This window comes from Hetaerina americana, unplaced genomic scaffold (genome assembly GCF_022747635.1).
Source record: "Hetaerina americana unplaced genomic scaffold, ioHetAmer1.1.p SCAF_105, whole genome shotgun sequence".
NCBI lineage: Eukaryota > Metazoa > Arthropoda > Insecta > Odonata > Calopterygidae > Hetaerina > Hetaerina americana.
The window spans coordinates 177,635-199,058 of record NW_027286126.1 but is presented as its reverse complement, the minus strand read 5'-3'; the positions used below and the strand labels follow the sequence as shown (position 1 = coordinate 199,058).

The window sequence follows — 21,424 nt, the reverse complement described above, 5'->3', positions numbered from 1 at the left end:
AATGAAAGTCAATCGAACCAAAATCTGGTGACTATTTTATATGTAGTAACAATTTGAACTTTGATTCCATAATATTCGCCATGGAAAAGTTTTTTCTTAGTCTCCGCTCAAACGGTCCAATAACGACGTATGATTCCCTACATCTATTGTTCGACCGCCGATGATTCCGCGTGGTTCCCAGAAAACGGTGGCAATCACCCAGTCGGCCGATTTCACAGTCTTCGGCCCCGGTTTGTCTCTGTACTCGCTTCCTTTGCCTCTGAAGTGCAGTGGTGTATTTATGTTTCGTCCACAATTATACATTAATGGAGTCATTCATTACGATTGCGACGGAAAAGCGCCTAACCAGCTTCCCAGTCGACCACATAATCGCGTATGGTGGTACATCTCTGAATCCTGAAAAAGTCGATAAAACTGTACTAGCCTCAAAAGAAAACAATCCACTTTTTCAGAGGGTATTTAAACGCAATTTATGGTGGTTTGCCAAGGATTGTACAACATTCCCTTGAACACTGACTATTCTGTTTCTGTTTTATCACCAGGAAATGGAAAAACCATGCTTCAAGCATTAGGAAGGGAAGAATAGTTTCAACAAATGCAAAATTCTCATCAAATATCATTTGCCACCTCCCTGTTTATGCATTTAATTTCATAAATAAATAATTTCCTTAGAACAATATTTATAGTCCCTTTAAGATTTCTTTAGAAATACATGAATTAATGTATGACTAATCAGAAAAGTACACTTACCCAATAAATTACCAGCTGTTGATTCACAAATTTAATAGCACTGAGATAAAATGCGATCGTATATATATATATATATATATATACGATCGCATTTTATCTCAGTGCTATATATATATATATATATATATATATATATGTATATATATATATATATATATATATATATATATATATATATATATATATGTATGTATATATATGTATGTATATATATATGTATATACATATATATATATACACACATAAATAATGTATAAAACCATAAACATATTAATCAACCCGAATGTCGGTTGGGTTCACCCAGTGGTAGAGTTCACCCAGTACTAAGCCCTATACGGCATGTGAAATTCACACATCAGGGTAGGGTGGCCAGTTCCTTTCCCTGTGCCGGTTATGGTTTCCCAGGAAGATCTGGTAACCAAAAAATCACTAGCTTGGGTGGAGCTACAGGTGCCCAGAGTGCCTCGCCCCGGAATGTAACCCGGGACCCTCCGGTCAGCAGTCCAACGCTCTACCCCCTGGACTACCACGACCCATATAATATATATATATATATATATAATATATATAATATATACCTCCCCGGACTACAACCTTGACGTGGTGGAAGGGCTTGTGCGTTCCAATGACCCCTAGAGCTGTGCTGGCGGGAGTAATAATAATTGCTCCTGGTAAGGTCACCCATGCCAGATAGGTCGAAAGTTAGGAGCCAGACGAAAGGTAGTCCACGCAGCGTCTGTTCCTCAGTGAGGCGGCTGCAATGGCGTCTGACCCCAGTGGGGCGGCCAGTAAGTGATGGTGTCACGTTAAAAACACTATTGAGGAAGGCAACGGGAAACCACCTCAATTATCATTCCCAAGATAAATATGATGGTCAATAAAGAGATTTTGAGTCCTGGCAACCACAGGGCTCAGCCCAATCGGTCGTGTGTCGTGCCCTGACGCGGGGAAGGCAAGGCTTCCGCTGTCGTCATCCCACGAAACCCTTGCAAGGGAAAACCGGGAGCAGCAGGACAGAAGACGCAGAAGAAGAAGACCAAATTAGTTAGAATAGGAATGTGGAATGTTAGGACAATGATGAGGACAGGGATATTGGAGAATGTTAAGCGAGAGATGGAAAGGGGAAATATAGATATTTTAGGTCTATGCAAGGTGAGATGGAAGGATAGCGGGGATTACTGGAGTGATAATTATAGAATAATATACAGCGGCAGGGACAAGAGCCAACGAGGGGTTGCCATAGTATTAAATAAAGAGGTAGGAAGAAGCGTAGTCAACACAACAGGTAACAGGTAGAATATTACTAGTAGAGATAAAAGCAGAACTGATGAACTTGGTTATTATTCAGGTATACATGCCACCGAGCAACCATACAGAAGAAGAGGTTGATAGGATATACGATCAATTAGAGGATATAATCACATGTGTTCCTGCAGGGAAACGTTTGATAGTGATGGGAGATTGGAATGCGACGGTAGGTAGGTAGGTAGGTAGGTAGTGATAGGATATACGATCAATTAGAGGATATAATCACATGTGTTCCTGCAGGGAAACGTTTGATAGTGATGGGAGATTGGAATGCGACGGTAGGTGAAGGAAAAGATGGTGATGAAGTGGGGGACCACGGTTTGGGCACGAGGAATGCCCGTGGGGAGGGAGCAGTTAAGTTCTGCAGGAGACAGGGGTTAGTCATCACCAACACTTGGTTTAGACACCACAAAAGACGCAGGTAAACATGGAAAGTGCAAGGTGACTCAGAGAGGTATCAACTAGATTATATTCTGGTTAGACACCGGTTTAGGAACAGTGTGATAAATTCGCACAGCTTCCCAGGAGTGGATGCGGACTCTGCCCAAAAGTTAGTTAAAATGAATTACAACGTCCGTTTCAAAAAGATAAGACAGGGGCGGCGGGTTAGGAAATGGATTGTAGAAGCATTATATGGATTGAAAAGGAAGGAGTACCAACAGGCTGTGGAGGAAATCTTGGAGGATGATAAAGGGCTAAATACTATCGAAGAAAAATGGGAAAGTATCAAGAAAGGGTGATATAAAGCCGCAAAAGACACTATTGGAACCGTAAATGCTAAAAGGACTAGGAAACTATGGATCACGGATGAGATGATTACAAAGATGGACGAGAGGAGAAAATGGAAAAATGTAAATACAGAGATAGGCAAAATGAAGTACAAAGAATTAAACAATAAATTGAGGCGGGCAACAAATAGGGCAAGGGAAGCATGGTGGATGACGCAGTCTGAGGATATGGAAAGTTTGCAGAGGAAGGGTGAAATCGGTGCGCTTTACAGCAAAGTTAAACCTTTATTGGGAAGTAAGAAAGAGAGATCTATGTTAACAGTTAGAGATAAGGCGGGTAAGATAATAGTTGATACAGGAAAGATCCCAGATAGATGGAAAGAATATATAGAAGAACTGTATAGTAAAGAACTTAGACCAACAAAGTTAGACATAGAAAAGGAACATGATGTCCAGGCATACTCGACGATGAGATAGAAAGGGCATTAAGGGAGATGAAACTAAATAAGGCCGTGGGGGTGGATAACATTCCCGCGGAAGTATTGAAATGTTTAGGAAAGTTTGGGAGGAAGAGGCTATATGGGCTGATTCGTAGTATTTACGAGGAAGGAATCTGGCCGGAAGACTTTGTGAGATCAGTTTTAGATTCTATTCCGAAAAAGGTAAAGGCTACATCATGTGAGGACTATAGGATAATAAGTTTGATATCCCACGCAGCTAAAGTTGTTCTCAGGATCATAAACAAAAGGATAGAGATTGGGGCAAATGATTACTTAGGGGATGATCAGTTTGGGTTTAGGAAGGGGAGAGGTACGCGTGATGAGATTGTTAATCGATAGGAATATAGAATACAACCAGGAGGTATTTGCCTGTTTCGTAGATTTGGAAAAAGCAGTTGATAGAGTGAATTGGGGAAAACTAATGAGTATATTGCAGAAAATAGGGATAGATTGGAGGGATAGAAGGCTAATCCGCAACCTGTACATGTCTCAGACTGCTCAGGTGCAAGTGGGGAACGGGGAGTCCAGATGGGTGGTATTAGGAAGAGGTGCAAGTGTTGTTCTTTATCACCTGTTCAGCGTATATGTGGGGAAATGATTAAAGAGGCATGGGAAGAAATTGAGGTAGGAATGAAAGTTGGTGGGGATTTTGTGGAATCAGTTAGGTTCGCTGATTACCAAGCTTTAGTTTGTCAGTCAGCTAAGGGGTTGCAAGCATTGCTGAATGAATTGGAACTTCAGTGCGACAGGCATGGGATGAGAATCAATATAAATAAAACAAAGGTTATGCGATTTTCTAGAAAGAAAAAGGCTAGGCTAAACATTAAAATAGGAGGGAAAGAACTAGAGCAGGTAGAACAGTTTATGTATCTCGGAAGTGTTTTGGACCAACACGGTCAAAGTAGTAGGTACATAAGGAGAACAATTGCGCTAGGGAAAGAGGCTTTCACAAGGAGGGAGTTGATGACAGCGAAGTTGAGTGAGGATGTAAAGAAAAGAATTGTTAAAACTTTGATATGGAGCGCAGTTATGTTCGATGCAGAAACATGGTCACTGAAGCAGGATGATAGAAATAGATTGGAGGCTTTCAAAATGTGGGTGTGGAGAAGAATGTGGGTGAAATGGACCAAAAGTAAAACAAATGAGGAAATGCTTAGCATTATGGGTGAGGAGAGGGGTTTGTTGGCAAAGATCCTACGGAGGCAGGAAAAACGGATGAAGGGCATATTGGTCAGCAGTGGGATGTTGAAGACTGTAATAGAGGGGAAAATATTAGGCAAACGAGGAAAGGGCAGGAACAGGATAAGGACGTTGGACAGGATGACGGGAGGAAGTAAGTACTCACAGATAAAGAGGGACTTGATGTATAGTAGGTTGCTGGATTGTCTTTTGTAAGGAGTCACAAAATATTTATTTGGTAGTTATGTCTATCGTAAACCTACCTTAACCAGTTGATTACTTTAAAACAATGTACTGAGAATAGTAGTAGTATTAATGGGAAGCGACCAACAGCTGAGGTCATTTGCGCCATTAGGGATGGACAGGATAGGATGAAGGGTGGAGAGAAGCCCATCGTCGGCATTAGCCTGCTCTTAACGAAAGGCACCAAGGGGTCCACAGCTTAACGTCCCATTCGGCGGACGGCATACTCACTCAAAGTGCCCTCCACAAAGCACCTAAAGAAGGGATCGAGATACCACTGAAAAATATTCAACACCGCCGGGATTTGAACCTGGGCCTTCTGGGTGGGATAACCACCACACCATCTCGATCCCCACAATATACTGAGAAGAATGCAACAATTTCAGAATGTAAAAATTAATTGCCTTGACCGGGATTTGAACCCAGATCCTTCAATATCCGGTGGAGTGCTTTAGCCAGTTAAGCTATCGAGGCATCCTCTTAAACCCTGAAATTTTGAGGATGCCTCTATAGCTTAACTGGCTAAAGCACTCCACCGGACATTGAGGGATCCGGGTTCAAATCCCAGTCAAGGCGAATGATTTTTACACTCTGAAATTGTTGCATTGAAGTGCACAGTAGCGGATAGTAGCATAGCATAGTAGCTCCCTTAAAAATTACTGTTGCGGCATCTCCCGCAGTTTCTTTGGAATTTACTGAGAAGAATTTACCGTTGCCCGTTGTTCCAGGAAATTAGTCACATAAACTCAGTGAGCATCCCAAAACACAGTCAAAAGAAGGCAATCAACAATTATGGCTTTGCCAGGCTCGCAACCACGAATTTTTACTACTGATTAAATAACAGTAGACCTATCAACAGCATCGTCACCATAAACAGCCTTTAAACAACGATGAATCTCAGTAGGATTCAGTTTTTCAGCAGTTATAAAGTCGATAACAGCACACTTTTAACTCACATTGACATAGCACTAGAATACGTCTCCATACTTCCACTTCTCGAAATACACTGGATGAATATAACGACCTCAAACCTGTGTATGCATGTTAAGGGGGAATGTTACTTCCACATGCCAACAGGAGTGCTTCTAAAGGTCATTTTGTTTGTGGCCTACAAGTATATGTGCATCAGTTTTCAGCCAAATCTCATACAAGACGTTGGAAAAAAAGGAAATTTTATGGAACATACAGGGTGCATTCTAAAAGTAATGCAATTAAATTTATTTCACCGCACCTATTAATCGGAGTGGGATCAAACCACTTGGAGTGGGTGGGGAGGATGCTAAGTTTTGTCACAAAACCAGTCTTAGTGCTCTCCAAGCTATGAAAGCGGCAGGACGTCAGTTATTGTAAACCTCTGTGCTGACCGTGTCACAAAAGACCAACCGAGTGGAAACTTCAAGCGAACTTTTGCAACTTATTGAAAATGAACCTGATTATTTGGACAACGTCATCACTGGTGATGAAACCTGAGTTTTTTAATATGACCCAGAAACAAAATGCCAAAGCTCTGAGTGGCACACCGACCAGTCCCCCAAGCCCAAAAAGGAAAGAATGAGCAAATCAAAAGTGAAAACAATGCCCATTTTCTCTTTCAGCCAAAAAGAAGTGGTCCATAAGGAGTTTGTTCCTCAAGGACACCAGATGACAATGCTGCCCCACCCCCCCAGAGTTCTGACATTGCCTCCGACAACTTCTTGTTCCCTCAGATTAAGGCAGCCCTGAAAGGAACCCGTTTTTCATCCATAAAAGAGATCCTATCAGCCGTGATGAAGACCTAGTAAGAGCTCCCCGAAGATGCTTTCCAGGGCACGTACCAGTCATGGCAGAGTCGCTGGAAAAAATGCGTAGAGGTCCAAGGACAGTACTTTGAATAATTTTAAGTTTTTGTGCAAGTCTGTTAAATAAATTACTAAAAAATAAATAATTGCATTACTTTCAGAATGCACCCTGTAATAGAAAAAAAATTAAAATTCCAGAAAACGTAAATTTTGATAACGCAAATACTGGGTAAAACAGTAATTTAAAAATAAAAATTCATGCATGACCAATATGTAGGTATTGAAAGAAAATATGCAGCTTAGGTGCTAATGAAGAAATGAAAGTCACAGAAAACAAGGTGAAAATTGTCAAAAAAAACCTATGGCCTTTCATGATGATGTGGTGGCTAGTTTACTGGCTTCCCACCCAAAGGGTCTGGGTTCAAATCCTGGAGATGGCAGAGTTTTTCAGAGTATTCCAATCCCTACTTAAGGTGCTTGGTGGAGAGCACTTAAAGGGCGTACGCCATCCATTGGATGGGGTGTTAAACTACTGACCCCTTAGCGTCTTCCATTATCATAAAAAGAGGCTATTACTGATGCCAGATTTCTCTCCACCGTTCCTCCTTTCCCATCCATCCCTAACGGTGCAAATGACCACGGCTATTAATGGTATCTGGGCAACAGTCATATGATGATGGAATTGGAGTGAGTGGTTGCCCATGACAATGGCAACCAAGGTTGGTGACCTATCTGGAACCTTGACCTGACAACAGATTTTTGTGTTCTGTCCTTACGTCTTTGCATGGAATATGGACGACAAGACAATTTGAGATTACCCAGCGAGTCAATCAGCTGCCACACGGGTAACTGGGGACTTGATTTAGATGGCTCTAGAGAAAATATAAGAAAATAAGACCAGTCCAATGGTGCTCTGATTTTACCCCAGACTTTAATACAGACAAGAACAACCTAATACAAATCTTAAACCAAACAAAATGTGCTTCCACCAGAGGGGCCCAGACCAAACTGTGTCGCCCGGTGGCGAGTCCCTGACCGCCATGGTGCTTCCACCAGAGGGGCCCAGCCCAACTGCATCGCTTTGTTGAGTCCCCGACTTCCTCTCCTTTAACCTGGTAGCTTCAGTCATCCATAATCACGATCAAGATGCACGATAAAGGAGTAGGTGACTCAGGCATGGGTCCAGATTGGTCACCAACCTCAGTCACCATTATCATGGGCAACCACTCACTCCAGTTGCATCATCATCATTTCCACTTTATAAAAACAAGGGTGATAGACATGACATTTAACTCTTACCATTCAATTTCTCTGCTGAACCAATTCAGCAAAATATTTGAGAAGGTATTCTATGTTAGGTTTATTTCTTACCTAAAGGTTTCCAATCTCCTTTCACTAACTCAGCATGGTTTTAGGAGCATAAATCTACATCTTCTGCTAACTATCAGTTAATAACCCAGAATTTAAATGCTCTAGATTAAAAAATGGAAGTTGCCGCAATGTTTTTCGATTTATCGAAAGCTTTCGATTGTGTTGACCACCAATTACTTCTCAAGAAACTCCAAAGGATAGGTATTCGTGGCATACCTAATGCTTGGATTAAATCCTACCTATTTGATAGAATACAACACGTGGTTGTTTCTAAAAATGATACATCTTTTGTTTCCCCAAGTAAGGTCCTTAATCGAGGTATTCCTCGAGGCTCTGTTCTTGGGCCTCTCTTGTTTCTTTCTTACATAAATGACCTTGTTGATAGTTTTCAACATATAAATGGTGCTACCCCCTTGTTATATGCTGATGACACCAACATTATTCATGTATGGCCTACTTTTGCTGAATTGATAGTTGTGTTAACAGGTTAATCACACCTTACTCTCTTGGTGCCATAATAATTTCCTAGATTTGAATATAGAAAAGTCTCAACTAATATATTTTGCAAATAAAAATAAAGCAAGCAAAGTACTTTCTATAAAGGTTGATGGGAAGGTGATCCCTCAGATACAAAAAACCAAATTTTAGGGTTTCCAGATCAATTCTCAAATCTCTTGGGATGAACACAAATGTACTTTAACCAGTAAGTTAAGCTCGGCCTGCATTTTAATAAGGTCCATTAGATCCACAGTTTTAGTGGCTGTTCTCTGTGCACTGTACTATGGTGAATTTTATTCTCACATGGCCTATAGTATCCTAGAAGTAGTATTTAGGGGAGGCGACCAACAACTGAGGTCATTTGCACCATAGGGGATGGACAGGAAAGGATAATAGGGTGGAGAGAAACCCATCGCTGGCATTAGCCTACTCTTTACGAAAGGCGCCAAGGGGTCCGCAGCTTAACGTCCCATCCGACGGACGGCGTACTCACTCAAAGTGCCCTCCACAAAGCACTTCATGAAAGGATCGAGATACCACTGAAAAATATTCAACACCGCCAGGATTTGAACCCGGGCCCTCCGGGTGGGAAGCCAGTACGTTAGCCTCCGCACCATCGATCCCCCCTATAGTGTCCTTTACTGGGGCTCATCATCTAAGGCCTTGGCTATTTTCAGGGTCCAAAAAAGAGCCAATCGGCTAGTGAGTTTTGCAAAACGCAATGCCCCTTGCTGTCCCGTTTAAAAAATTGGATGCATTGCTAGTGCCATGTATTTATATTTTTCATGTAGCAGTACATACAAAAAGAAATCTATCTGAGTATGTGAAAAATTGTGACATCCACAAATATTCTACAAGGCAGAATGAGTAGCTGCACGTTGTACGTCCAAAAAATGCAGGTGCTGGCCCAAATTTCATGGGCCTTCAACTTTATAATAAACTCCCAGCTGAGATTAAGGCCCATAAAAGTGTAGCTGCATTTAAAGTCAATCTACTTAGGTTCTTAAAATTAAAAATGTTTTATTCAATTGCTGACTTTCTTGATTATGCCTGATATGTCTTGTATCCATGAATGCATTTTGTCACTTTCCCCTGACGTGTCTTCTATCAAGTGTAACAGTTGTAACTACTTGATCGCTGGACAAATAAAATGTATTATTTTTATTATTATATGACTGTTGTCCAGATGCAACATGTTGTTTCTCAACACACGAAATTTAGATACATTTGATCATGGAATGAAGTCAGAAAAAAAGTTAGAGAAATTTTCCCACACATGCAGATAAATTCCTAATTTAATAAAACTTATAATCAATTACATCACTCTTAATCAGAGTTACATAAACCATGGTTGATAATAAATATCAATGACAAGCATTCTCTTAATAGAAAACAAGTATGTCACATGAAGTACATGAGTTAAACTTCAAAAGTTTAAATAACAAATTACCATGAAATTGAGTCAAGAAATGGCAGAGTTTGTAACCCCAGCCTCTACAAAATATGATATAAAAAAGAGCACCTATTTCAGTAGGTATCAATTTAGCTTATGGATAACATAACAAAAGAAAAAGACAGGCCTTCTCTTCCAAAAAATATTTTCAAAACAATTCAGAATATTACAAAACTAGGATTATCATTCTTTTTTCACAGTTTTCAAAAGGACGTGTATTGCAAAATATACATGCATTTCTATGCACATCAATCACAAATAGTAACAACATATACACAAGGTTTCCTAATATGAGTTGAGTCCCTATTAAAAGACTTCAGGGGATATTTCACACAAAATATTAATTTGAACTTCCATTACACTTGAAACTGACTTCAGTGTTACATTATCCTGGACAATATTTAATCGATAGCTGGCCAAACTCATGAAATAAAAACTTAAGAATTATCTTCAACAAGCCAATCAACTTGATAGCAAATTATTATGACAATTCAATACTGATACATATTTTCCAAGATCAATTCTTCGAGATACTTTTTTTTTAGATTTTTCTTAGTTTTTAAGAATGCATACATACAAAAACTGAAGTAAATGGCACAGACATAATAAAAATCACTGTAAACATGCAGCACACAACCAAAATATATTGTCTTCTTGAAAGAGCCACACTTTCCAATGAAAATTGGTAAAATTTGTCTAAAAACAATGTTTGCTCATTTTCATTGGCATTGCTCATTGCATGTGTATATTAAAAGAAGAAAATATTCAATTCTTTTAATATATGAATCATAATTATCACAGTATAAAAATTATCACAGAATAAATCTTATCACAATATAAACTTCTGTTTACATTTAGACTCTCCCACAAGGAACTTCCCTTAGTCATTTTCAATAGATCTATCTGCACCCCAATACATTCCTTAGTATGGAGGAAAACAAAAAACTTTTACTTGAAGGAAATAGGAACATTAAAAAAGTTAGCTACAAAAATTTTATGTACAACAATGCCCACACTTTCTTCAAACAGTACAATGTACAAGTAGCACCTACAATGTTATGCACTGCCACACTTATGAATGATGCTCAACTAAGTCACAGCCAAATTCATACAAGTAGCAGAGTAAAACCCATGATTTTGCCAGTGACTCAGGCAGCTATCCTTCACACTTCACCTAGATACGGCATCATATGCAATGCTATCATTCCTCCTTTTATTTTCTTCAAGGTAGTGGCTGCATGTTTCTTAATGTAGTATTTGTTTAAATTAACACAACTAAACTTTTTGTTTCATAACTTCAAGGAACTCAAATGACTAAACACATCAAGTAATACATAATCCTCAAATTGAGCAAATATTATCACCCAACCCTCTATTATTGAGATATTAACCCTTTTACTGCCAGCAGGCCGATATATCGGCCCGATGTTTTTGCCTATTTTACTTTGTGATGTGCGACCCAATGGCTCCCATCCCTTTCTACAGCTTGCGCTCTGTCTCTGCTGCTTAATACGATGGTTTCCCCTATTTTCAATATTCTCTTTTTCTCAATTCCCAAGAAGTGTTTGAAAGGTAAGGATATTGAAAATCTGCTCATCGCTAATAATGACAACAGTGATTTGCCATCCGAGACGATCCAATGAAGAGATTTCTTCTTTAAGCAGTGAAGAATCCTTCGTTTACACCTCAACGCCAGGGAAAAAGAGTCCCCGGATCTCTTCTTCCTCCGAGGGAGATGGCTCATGCGGGTCCGACCAAGAAGAGGATAGAAATGCTGATCCAGTCGAAGTTGAATGGGTTGAAGTGAGAGTGAATTGTGATAAACCTCCAGAGATATGGAGATACCCATTGAGTTTCTAGAGACACCAGGACCGAAGCATGCTCCTCCAAGTGCCTTTGTCCAGGTAACATTATACCATCAGCATAATTGAGGAACTTGGCAGAGAATGGCTTCAAGAAAAGCAAAACAGAGGTAGACAACCTGAGTCATCAGTGATACGTGGTGTCAAAAAACTTATCAAATTGCCAAATAAAAAAGAGGATTCTTGTGAGGGCAGTATATGAAGGAAAAAGGGAAAAGGACAGGGAAAAAGATCCAAAACTGTGTGCGATAAATGCAATAAAGGCCTTAATGGTGAATGCTCCCATAAGCATGTGTGTATCAGCTCAGAGTGTTAGTGTACAGTCACAAAAAAAATTTATACCTCTTGCAAAACTTATTGATCATCATGAAAATGCAAAACTAGAGAAAAAACTAAATTTCATCAATAAAAATATCATTTCATTGCATGGAAATAATATTTTTCCAAAAATAACATAAAATAAACAAAAAAGTTTGTTTTTTATGTTTTAATTTATTTGTTATTATTTCCTTTCTAAAAATTATAGTCAACCCCTGTAATTTTTTCATGATCAAAGTCCAAAATATCTCTTTAGCATTGTATAAAAAACTAAATTCATTAAATAAAATTAAGTACTAGAAAATCCAAAATCTAGAATCTTGCAAACTTTCTAAAAATAGCCTTGGCAGTCTTTGCACATCCAACCCAAAATGGGCAGACAGTAAAAGGGTTGAATACTTAAAACTGGACATAAACTGCTCATCAAGAGTTAAGGTTTGGAGGGAACTGTTCTAGGGCCAGTTTGCTTTGAATCCACTTCTGCTTCATCCATGGTGGCGGATTCAAGGCACACATCCGGGGGCAGTCTCTTTAATAAGTGGAGCTACACACAGCAAGGCACAAGAATTAAGGAGCTTACTCAACCTTGATTCTTTGATTGGCATGTGTGTTAAAAAGGGTAGCATGGACTACCGTTTTAACTTACACTACAATTTTGAAAATAATCCAGTCCTCAGTAACATTTATGGAAGTTAAATGATCAATTTCAAACATACAAAAATTTGAAAAGATTTTGAAAAATCTATTGATATATTTGAGATCTATTAGGGATATGTATATAAATATATCTCAAAAGCTGGGATGTTCTTTAATCAAATATACCTCAATCCCAAAGTAACACACTTTCTTTTTATTCAGAACCAGAAGAAATGATAAAATGAATAGGAATATATTTTAGAATGATGAAAATGCTTTCACAAATCTCTTGAACCATCATTAGCCACAATACCCCTTATGCTTTGCATCCTCAATTACTAATTGTACATAAGACAAAGGAAGCAATTACAGTATGAGCACATAAAATGTAGTAGACATTGACATTATAAAAACCTCATAATGACAGCACAACCATTCAGGGGTGTAAGGAGCCAAACACTATGCATGCAAATATTTTGAATATTCAGACGATAGTACTAAATTTCTATGGTTCAGCCTGGGGAAGACTCATAGCATTGAGTTATGATAAAATTTTAATATTTCAAATTAGGCAGGTTTTAAATAATGAAATTTTACTCCAGTATAGCTAGCTAGTAGTATACCATTTGATATTTTTATACCTTTCAGTTGCAATATTTAAAACAATGGCAAAATTAGTTTTATGAAAAAATCCTTGAATACAGAACCTGTAATTCATACAAAAACTATGAATAAAAATCTAAGAATACTGTTTTATTTTTATCCCAATAGGAACGTTTTCCTTTGCTTGTTTTTAATCAATTTTTCCAGCTAGCACAATCCACTTGGATTCAAATAATTCTGACATGAGTATTTAAATACAACTGAGCAAAGCTAGCATTTATTCTTACTTGGAATTTTAATTATTCAACTTACTTTTACAATTATTCCCATTGACCCAATTCTAAACAAATTTGTATAATAAATATTTACCTTTGTATAAATGAGATGTGAAAACTATACATAAATGTTGAATCATCGAAAATAAATTAGAAGCTTCAACATTCTCTTGTAAATCACTGCGACCTTTGAAAAGAGAGAAAGTTTAATTATATTCAGGAAAATAGCATGGAAATATTCTTTGCTTGCTTCAAATTTAAAATTAATATTTCACAGTAAACTGTGATGCTATTTCCGGGTGACCACTCATTTTCTAGACCCTGCTCTATTTTCCCAGTCAGCATGCAGTGTTTTTCTCAATTTTTCCCTTCTAAGTTTACTTTTTCAAATCAGGCACTATCTCAAATCATCCATCATCAATGTACGTCCTGCTGATATAAACACAGTTGTCCCTGCTTATAGATTCCTTCTTTTACCAAGGCTGTTATGCCCAATGGCCAACACTATTTTATTAACAGGTTTCTCAACTAACAAGAATATTGTTCTCGTCAATAGCATCATCACCAAGGTAGTATATCTGGACTTTTTTCAATTTTCCCCACAGATATACAGCACATTTCCTGAAATTTGCCTTGAATGATACCTCCCTCCATACAATGATTTTATATAGTCCAATTGAGGTTCCCTTTATTTATCTATTTAGCAGTTGTAGCATTTAGGGGAGGCAACCAAAAGCTTAAGTCATTTGCACCATTAGGGATGGACAGGTAAGGATTAAGGGTAGAAACAAACCTGGTGTTGGCATTAGACTACTCTTAATGAAAGGTGCCAAGGGGTCCACAGCTTAATGTCCCATCCGACGGACAGCATACTCACTCAAAGTTCCCTCCAAAAAGCACCTACATTAGGGATCGAGATACCTCTGGAAAAAATTCGACTTCGCCTGGATTTGAACCCAGGCCCTCTGGGTGGGAAGCCAGTAGGATAGCCACCACACCATCTCAATCCCCTTATTTATTATTTACTCTGCAAGCCACCGCCAAGGTGTGTGGCAGGGGGTGAATACCCATCAGAATAATTTTACCCCCACATGACCTTACTGCGGACGAACAATGATATTATGATCCTGTATCATTCGTGGAAAAAAATTACATCTTAAATCTATCTATTCTACACTTAATCTCTATAATTTCATTAACATGGTCTCTCCTAGTGTAGTAGGTTGGGGTAATAATACATTACAACATCACTGCTAAAGAGACCTCTTTCCAATTTATGCAAGAGCTTCAATCTGTAATTTAACCTTGGCTCCGTGAGTGATTCCCAGCCTAGCTGCTTCTTTTCAGTGATACAAAATTTGGGGGTGAATTTAGACGATTACACCAGCTGGTACTTAAAATGATTTTTTCTCCTCAAGTTCACTTTGTTATACTATTTAATCATGTCTTCCACACAAAGAAAGGAACAATGTAACATATCATGTGAAAGCAGTAGATCTCATTACTTCTCAATGTAGTCAATTTGATTAATTTGCAGTGAAACAGTTGAGTAAAAATTTGAATTCCCAAAAAGGAACAACTCTGATCTTTGGTTAATTCTTCTCAATTTTATGAGAGTACTTCCTACTTTCTTTAAAAAGCTGCATTATTCCCAAATACATTTGAATATTTTCATTCAAATCTTATGAATATTCTAATTAAAAGACAGACAGAAGGTAAGTGAGGTTAATGAGACCAGAGCCTGGAGTTATATTGAACAAGTTTCAGGTGGAGTTATGCCACACTGAAGGATCCGAGTTGAACCACAGTCAGCTACCCTGAATTTAGAAATCCGCCTTGCTATATTTTTAATATGACAGCAGTTTGTCTACATTAGTGGTTATCAGCTGGCAAGCATACATTTGCATATTCCTTCTGCTACTGGATTAAGTAAAGTTAGTCATAAAAAGACTCAACAAATATTTTGCCACTTCATATATTAGAAATTCATATGATCCAAAAGGATCAGGATCCATACAATGGTTACACTACAAACAGCAGAAGTTACTGGATTGCAGATGAGCTGAAAGAGGGGTTCTCAGATTTCCAGTCAAGAGAATTATAGAAGGGAGATGGTCAGTTAGTCACTCTTCTACAGACCCCATGAGAAATGTGTAAATTGTGGGCAGAGGAGAAATTTTACTTCTACACCCTTAACTACTTTAGAAACAGACATAAACTGAAATTGAATTAAGCAGGATTATTATTTATCTCTTTAACTATAGCTCTTCCCATTTATTTATACATGAGGAATGAAATTAACAGCAGCACATTATATCTTAGAAGCATAAAATAGTCTTTTGATCCCCAATTTTGTGGCATTGTGCAATCCTTTTTCTCTCATGATGTTGCTATTCACAGGGGTATTTGAAGATCTAGGGACATCAACACACACCCACCCTATAATCCAGACTAGGTACCCAGTGACTACAACTCGTTTCCTAGGAGGAAAGAACCATTGGCTGGAAGCTGATACAGCTACGATGATGAGGTGAAAGATTGGGGCCAACACTTCTTCACCAACATGGTGGTGAGCTGGTATGAAATTGGAATACAAAATTGCCCAATCACCAACAAAAATGTATAAAAAGAAATGTGATTTACGCACAAAAATAGAGGATGGGTGGATTTAAAGGAGCTGGAGAATATAGCGGGAAAAAGAACTTGTTACTGCAATATGTGGTAAAAGATTTAAGGAACTTTTTGGCATGAAAATGCATAAAGAAGGGAGACAAATTTCAAAGATCCAACTTTCTTATCATTATTAACAGCTCATAAGTACAGTAGGATGTAATACCAGGGTCCATAAAAAATCTAACCCATGATGGTAGAATACTACTGACAATAATTACTTTATGAGATAATATCCTATTCGATAGTTCCTGACATGCATTGTAGCTGGAATGAGCTTACCAGCACTTTCAATAAAACATTGCTATTTATAAACAGTACATTGGGGCCCATAAGTACCTGGCCTGAACTAGAGATGGCAGTAGTTGTTTGAAATATATCACTGTATTAAAAAGTATGCAATCTTTAAAGCATATGGTTCAAGTTTGAAAATGCTACGTTGTTTAGTATTTGCTTGGCAGCCATCAATTGTGAACGTTTTCAGTGAATTTGTGAAAATGTAGAAAATTGGTCATTGATATTTGATACAATACTTTTATATGAAAAGCCTCAGGCCAACCAATATAAAAGCTGAACTGGATTCTAACCTGGGTGAGTCGGCTCCTTTGTTTACAACAGTAAAATATTGGGTAGCAGAGTTTAAACGAGGCCGTATGAGCTGTCAAGACGAGCATCGCATTGGTTGACCAAATGAGGTGATGACTCCAGAAACAGTGAAGAAAATCCACAAAGTGATACTGGATGATCATCAAATGAAAAGGCACAAGCTAGCAGACATAGTAGGCATTTCAAAAAGTGTGGTACATCGCATATTAACTGATAATTTGGACATGAGAAAACTGTGTGCAAGATGGGTGCTGCATTTGCTCACACTCGAGCAAAACCAGTATCATGAAGATGCTTCAACTGAGTGTTTAGCACAGTTTCACAGCAAAAAAGCATCATTTTTGCTCTGTTTCATAACCATGGATGAAACATGAGACCATTACTTCACACTCAAGACAAAAGAATAATAAAAACAACGGATTGAAAAGGGAGAACCGGCTCCAGAGATGGCGAAGACCGTTTTATCTGCAGGCAAGTCAAGGTAGCCAATTTTCATTGACTATCTTGAAAAAGAAAAAACTGTCAAAGGCGAGTATTTTGCAAACTTATTGAAACACTTGAGCAAAGAAATCAAGCAAAAGCGGTCGCATTTGGCTAAGATGAAAGTGTTTTCATCAATTTCATCAAGACAATGCACCAGCTCACAAATCCGTAATGGCAATGCACAAAATTCCTCAATTAAAGTTTAAATTGCTACCTCATGCATTCTATTTGCTAGATTTAGGCCCCTTGGATAATTTTCTGTTCACAAACTTGAAAAATGGCTCGGTGGTCAAAGATTTTCCAAATGTGCAAAAGTGATGTTGGCAGTTAATAGCTATGTTGAGGAGCAATATAGTTCTTATTAGTTCAATAGTTTCAGCCTCAACTTTGTGGAAGTTCATTTTAATAAATGAAAAAGAAACACTTTGTTCCAATCCACCAATTTATAATAAATGAAAAAGAAACACTTTGTTCCAATCCACCAATTTATTACAGGTACGACTAGTTTCGACGCTACGGCGTCATCCTCAGGTGTCGAGGATGACGCCGTAGCGTCGAAACTAGTCGTACCTGTAATAAATTGGTGGATTGGAACAAAGTGTTTCTTTTTCATTTATTATAAATTGGTGGATTGGAACAAAGTGTTTCTTTTTCATTTATAGTTCTTATTATTAAAAGAGTATCGAACTTATTGAACATCGCTGGGAAAAGTGAATAGAGCTGAAAGGAGATTATGTTGAAAAATAAATAGTTTTTTTCCAAAATTTTTGTGTTTTCTGGGTTGGGTCGGGGCCCTCTGGGTAGAAAGCCAGTGGCTATCGTACTAGCTTCCCACTCAGAGGGCCTGGGTTCAAATCCCAGTGGTGTTGAATATTTTTCAGATGTATCTCGATCCCTACTTGAGGTGCTTTGTGGAGGGCACTTTGAGTGAGTACGCTGTCCGTCGGATGGGACGTTAAGCTGCGGACCCCTTGGTGCCATTCGTAAAGAGTAGGCTAATGCCGGCGCCGGGTTTCTCTCCACCCTTCCTCCTTTCCTGTCCATCCCTAATTGCGCAAATGATCTTAGCTGTCGGTTGCCTCCCCTAAACACTACTACTACTACTACTAGGTAATTCTGGGATTACCCTCGTATTCAGTGTAGAGGCCAGTAATCATACACATTTGCAAGATCAATATGGGTTCCATCATGAGACTCAACTTTTTCTAATATTTTTATAAATTAAAATGATAATTTATTTTAAAATTAAAAATATGTATAAAACACAGTGAAAAATTTTTTTTCAAATAAAGACAGAAGTAACTGTTTTAGAGAGAGAAGTATTTTTACCCTGGCACATATGGATGCAAATAACAGGGAAACTGAGAATGAATTGGTGTAAATACAGTTTGCACATACCAATTCAATAATGAATAATAGGAAATTATATGGAACCAAAAAAAAATTTAAGTTGCAGGAAACTATAAATTTGAATAACACAAATATGGGGTTAATGTATATTATTCCTGATTTCTCGCAATAATTAGAGTATTTTCACAATTTGATCCAAACATTTGGAAGAATTTTGAGAATTGCTGACTGACTTCCTGCTGATGTCCCAAATGGAGTGACCACCCTGTCGATGGGAAATCTTGATTTACCTACCTCACTCCCAACTTTTTAAATTATTTTTCCCCACATTGTTCCTAATTACTTGAATAAATCGATTAAACAGAGACTTTTTCCAGGTTTCCCAAAGTGAATGGCCATCCTATTTTTAATTTGTCTCAGAATAATATTAAATCTGGTTGTGGACAACATTATTTGCTGTTTTCCTCTGAAAATGATTGCTTAATTAATGGTTAATAAGCAAAAATAACCATTCTAAAATATGTCATCAAAATTACATGATAAATTACATGAGAAAAAGAATCAGAAATGTTCTTGAAAAAAATAGGAACCTATATTAATCCTACATTAGTGTTTCTGAGCATTGAATGTAATGGATACAGTTCAAGTATTGATTAGTAATAGGAAAAATAGCTACCGAGTTCTTATGGGCTTTAGAAGCAAAATTAAGGTTACACATAAACTGGCTACAATAGAAAGCTAAAGCCGAAATTCTGTACAGAATTTGCCCAAGCATACAAAAGTTGGATACATGAAAACATATCAACTGATTTAAAATCGAACTATTAACCCAGATTATGAACTTATAATAATAATAAATCCAAGAAATATATATCAACTACACTTACTGACAAACAAATCCATCTATTTCTTCAATCCATGGCAGGGTTAATAGCAATTTCATACGAATATCATTCCGTCCATCCAATGGATTTCCCAAGATATAGATTGACCTTAATTTTCTCAAATGGTGAAGAACTCGGAAGTTTGTATTTATAGGCAAATCATTATCATTCAACTGAAATAAAGATGAAAAACAAAGAATTGATAACAAATATCTATTCCAACCTGTTTGGCAAATTTTAGCCAAATATCCAGGCAACTAATAACAACACTGTAATACAAATCAAATGACCAGAAAATAAAATCAATTAATATAATCTGAAGGGTTTTACATAAATTAGCACAGTTATGTAGATGATGCACCCAAATTAACAGGCAATTGGGATATCTTGTAATTGAATTAAATAAATGAATAAATTAATTTGTTTAGCTTTTCCAAGATAATTTGGTTTTACCATGCCATATTTTTCTACACACCGCAGTAAAAATGTATTTTCACCAAAAAATGGAAAAATAACTTCCAGCAAAATTCCATCCAACCCATTCCATACAGAATCATGGACTTTCATCTGAATCATTATTACAGCTTGGGCTCTGATGAGATAATCTATTGAAGCCAGATCACTTTATGAGATAAGTCCATTCTGAGAATAACAGTCTGCATGCATTTACTCCACATCAAAATCAGTCTTTGCCATTTTCCAGCTAGAAAGGTAAAATGTAGAAATTAACCTATCAGACCATACTAAGGCTTATTCAGATGTGAGAGACAGTAAAGAGGTGTAGTGCTGCTGAACAGCAGCCTGTTGTAATCAATGCCCATGCTGTACAGCAGCCTGCTGCAATCGATGCCTATATTCTGATGACATAACTTTGCCATGGATAACATTTTCGTGATGCTTAAAGCCTCCAGATACTCAGATTATATTAGACGACAGTACAATGCACCAGGGAATTGGATTCCATGACGATGGCACAAATCCTAAACATAGAATGTCTTGGACAGAATAAGCAGCACAAAGAGAAATGTTCACAGAATTCAAATCATCTTTTCTTACAGTTTTCAATTCTCTACTAAAAGGCATTCATACAGATACAGAGTGCCACTAACAAAACTTAAATAGGTGCAAGAATAAGGACAAATGATTGCCTTTTACACTCCCTTCCTAGTCCCTCTTACCCAGAGATTATATTTCAATTTGCATAATTTCAATGGCATCTTGTGATACAATTGGAAAAACTTCTGCATTTCTGAACCCAACAATCCCTCAAAACCATCTTCCCCCTCCTCTTTTTCCTTCTATGACTCTATCACTTGGCGTAATATATGCCCCAGCCAAAATGTCTTTTGATTTTTGATGCGTCCCAGCAGTTTTCTACCCCATCCTCTTCTCATTAGCACGTCCTCATTTCTAAATCTATCAGTCCACTTTACCTTACGCATTCTTCTTCACAGCCTTATTCCAAAATTTTCTAAGAATCTTCCTATTTAACTGTCACTATTAACTATGTCATGTTTCACTTTTGTACAACACCACATTTCAAACAAAACAGTTCGCAATTTTCTTTCTTAGAACTACGGACTTCCTACTTGCTGTCACAAGCCCTTTCCCATTTTCAAAATATTTCTTATTTCCTTCACATGGCTTCCATTCCAAGTTACTAAGCTTCCCAAATACCATAAATACATGTACTTAATTTGCTGAAGTTTTTTCTTCTAAGGATATACCAGTGACTGCTTCATTCCTACTTTCCCTCAACACTTTTGTCTTTCCTATAATTGTTTATTCCAAATTGTTTCTTCACTTTCACAATACTATCCATCATGTGGCTTGCCTTCTGTCTCTATATCCATATTGTAGCTCCTCTTTTGATTGCCAGTAATGCTTGATCATCTGCATATTTCACTATCTTCATTCTTTCTCCGACCA

At 37.7% G+C, this 21,424-nt stretch overlaps 1 protein-coding gene across 2 annotated transcripts in view; it reads right to left on the bottom strand.

Annotated features, from left to right (window-relative positions):
* Window positions 1-9,654: 9,654 nt before the first annotated feature.
* LOC139700572 (protein phosphatase 1 regulatory subunit 7-like) overlaps window positions 9,655-21,424 on the bottom strand; it is a 31,225-nt gene continuing 19,455 nt past the window's right edge. The window contains exons 7-9 of one of the 2 annotated variants that reach the window (XM_071599101.1): window positions 19,499-19,668; window positions 13,597-13,689; window positions 9,655-11,758 (exon numbers count right to left, since the gene is read on the bottom strand). In XM_071599101.1, the coding sequence (XP_071455202.1) occupies window positions 13,680-13,689; window positions 19,499-19,668 (180 nt within the window). In that variant the 3' untranslated portion in view covers window positions 9,655-11,758; window positions 13,597-13,679. Of the gene's footprint in view, window positions 11,759-13,596; window positions 13,690-15,836; window positions 16,077-19,498; window positions 19,669-21,424 lie in introns of those variants that run through there. The other variant, XM_071599100.1, reaches the window with a different exon arrangement.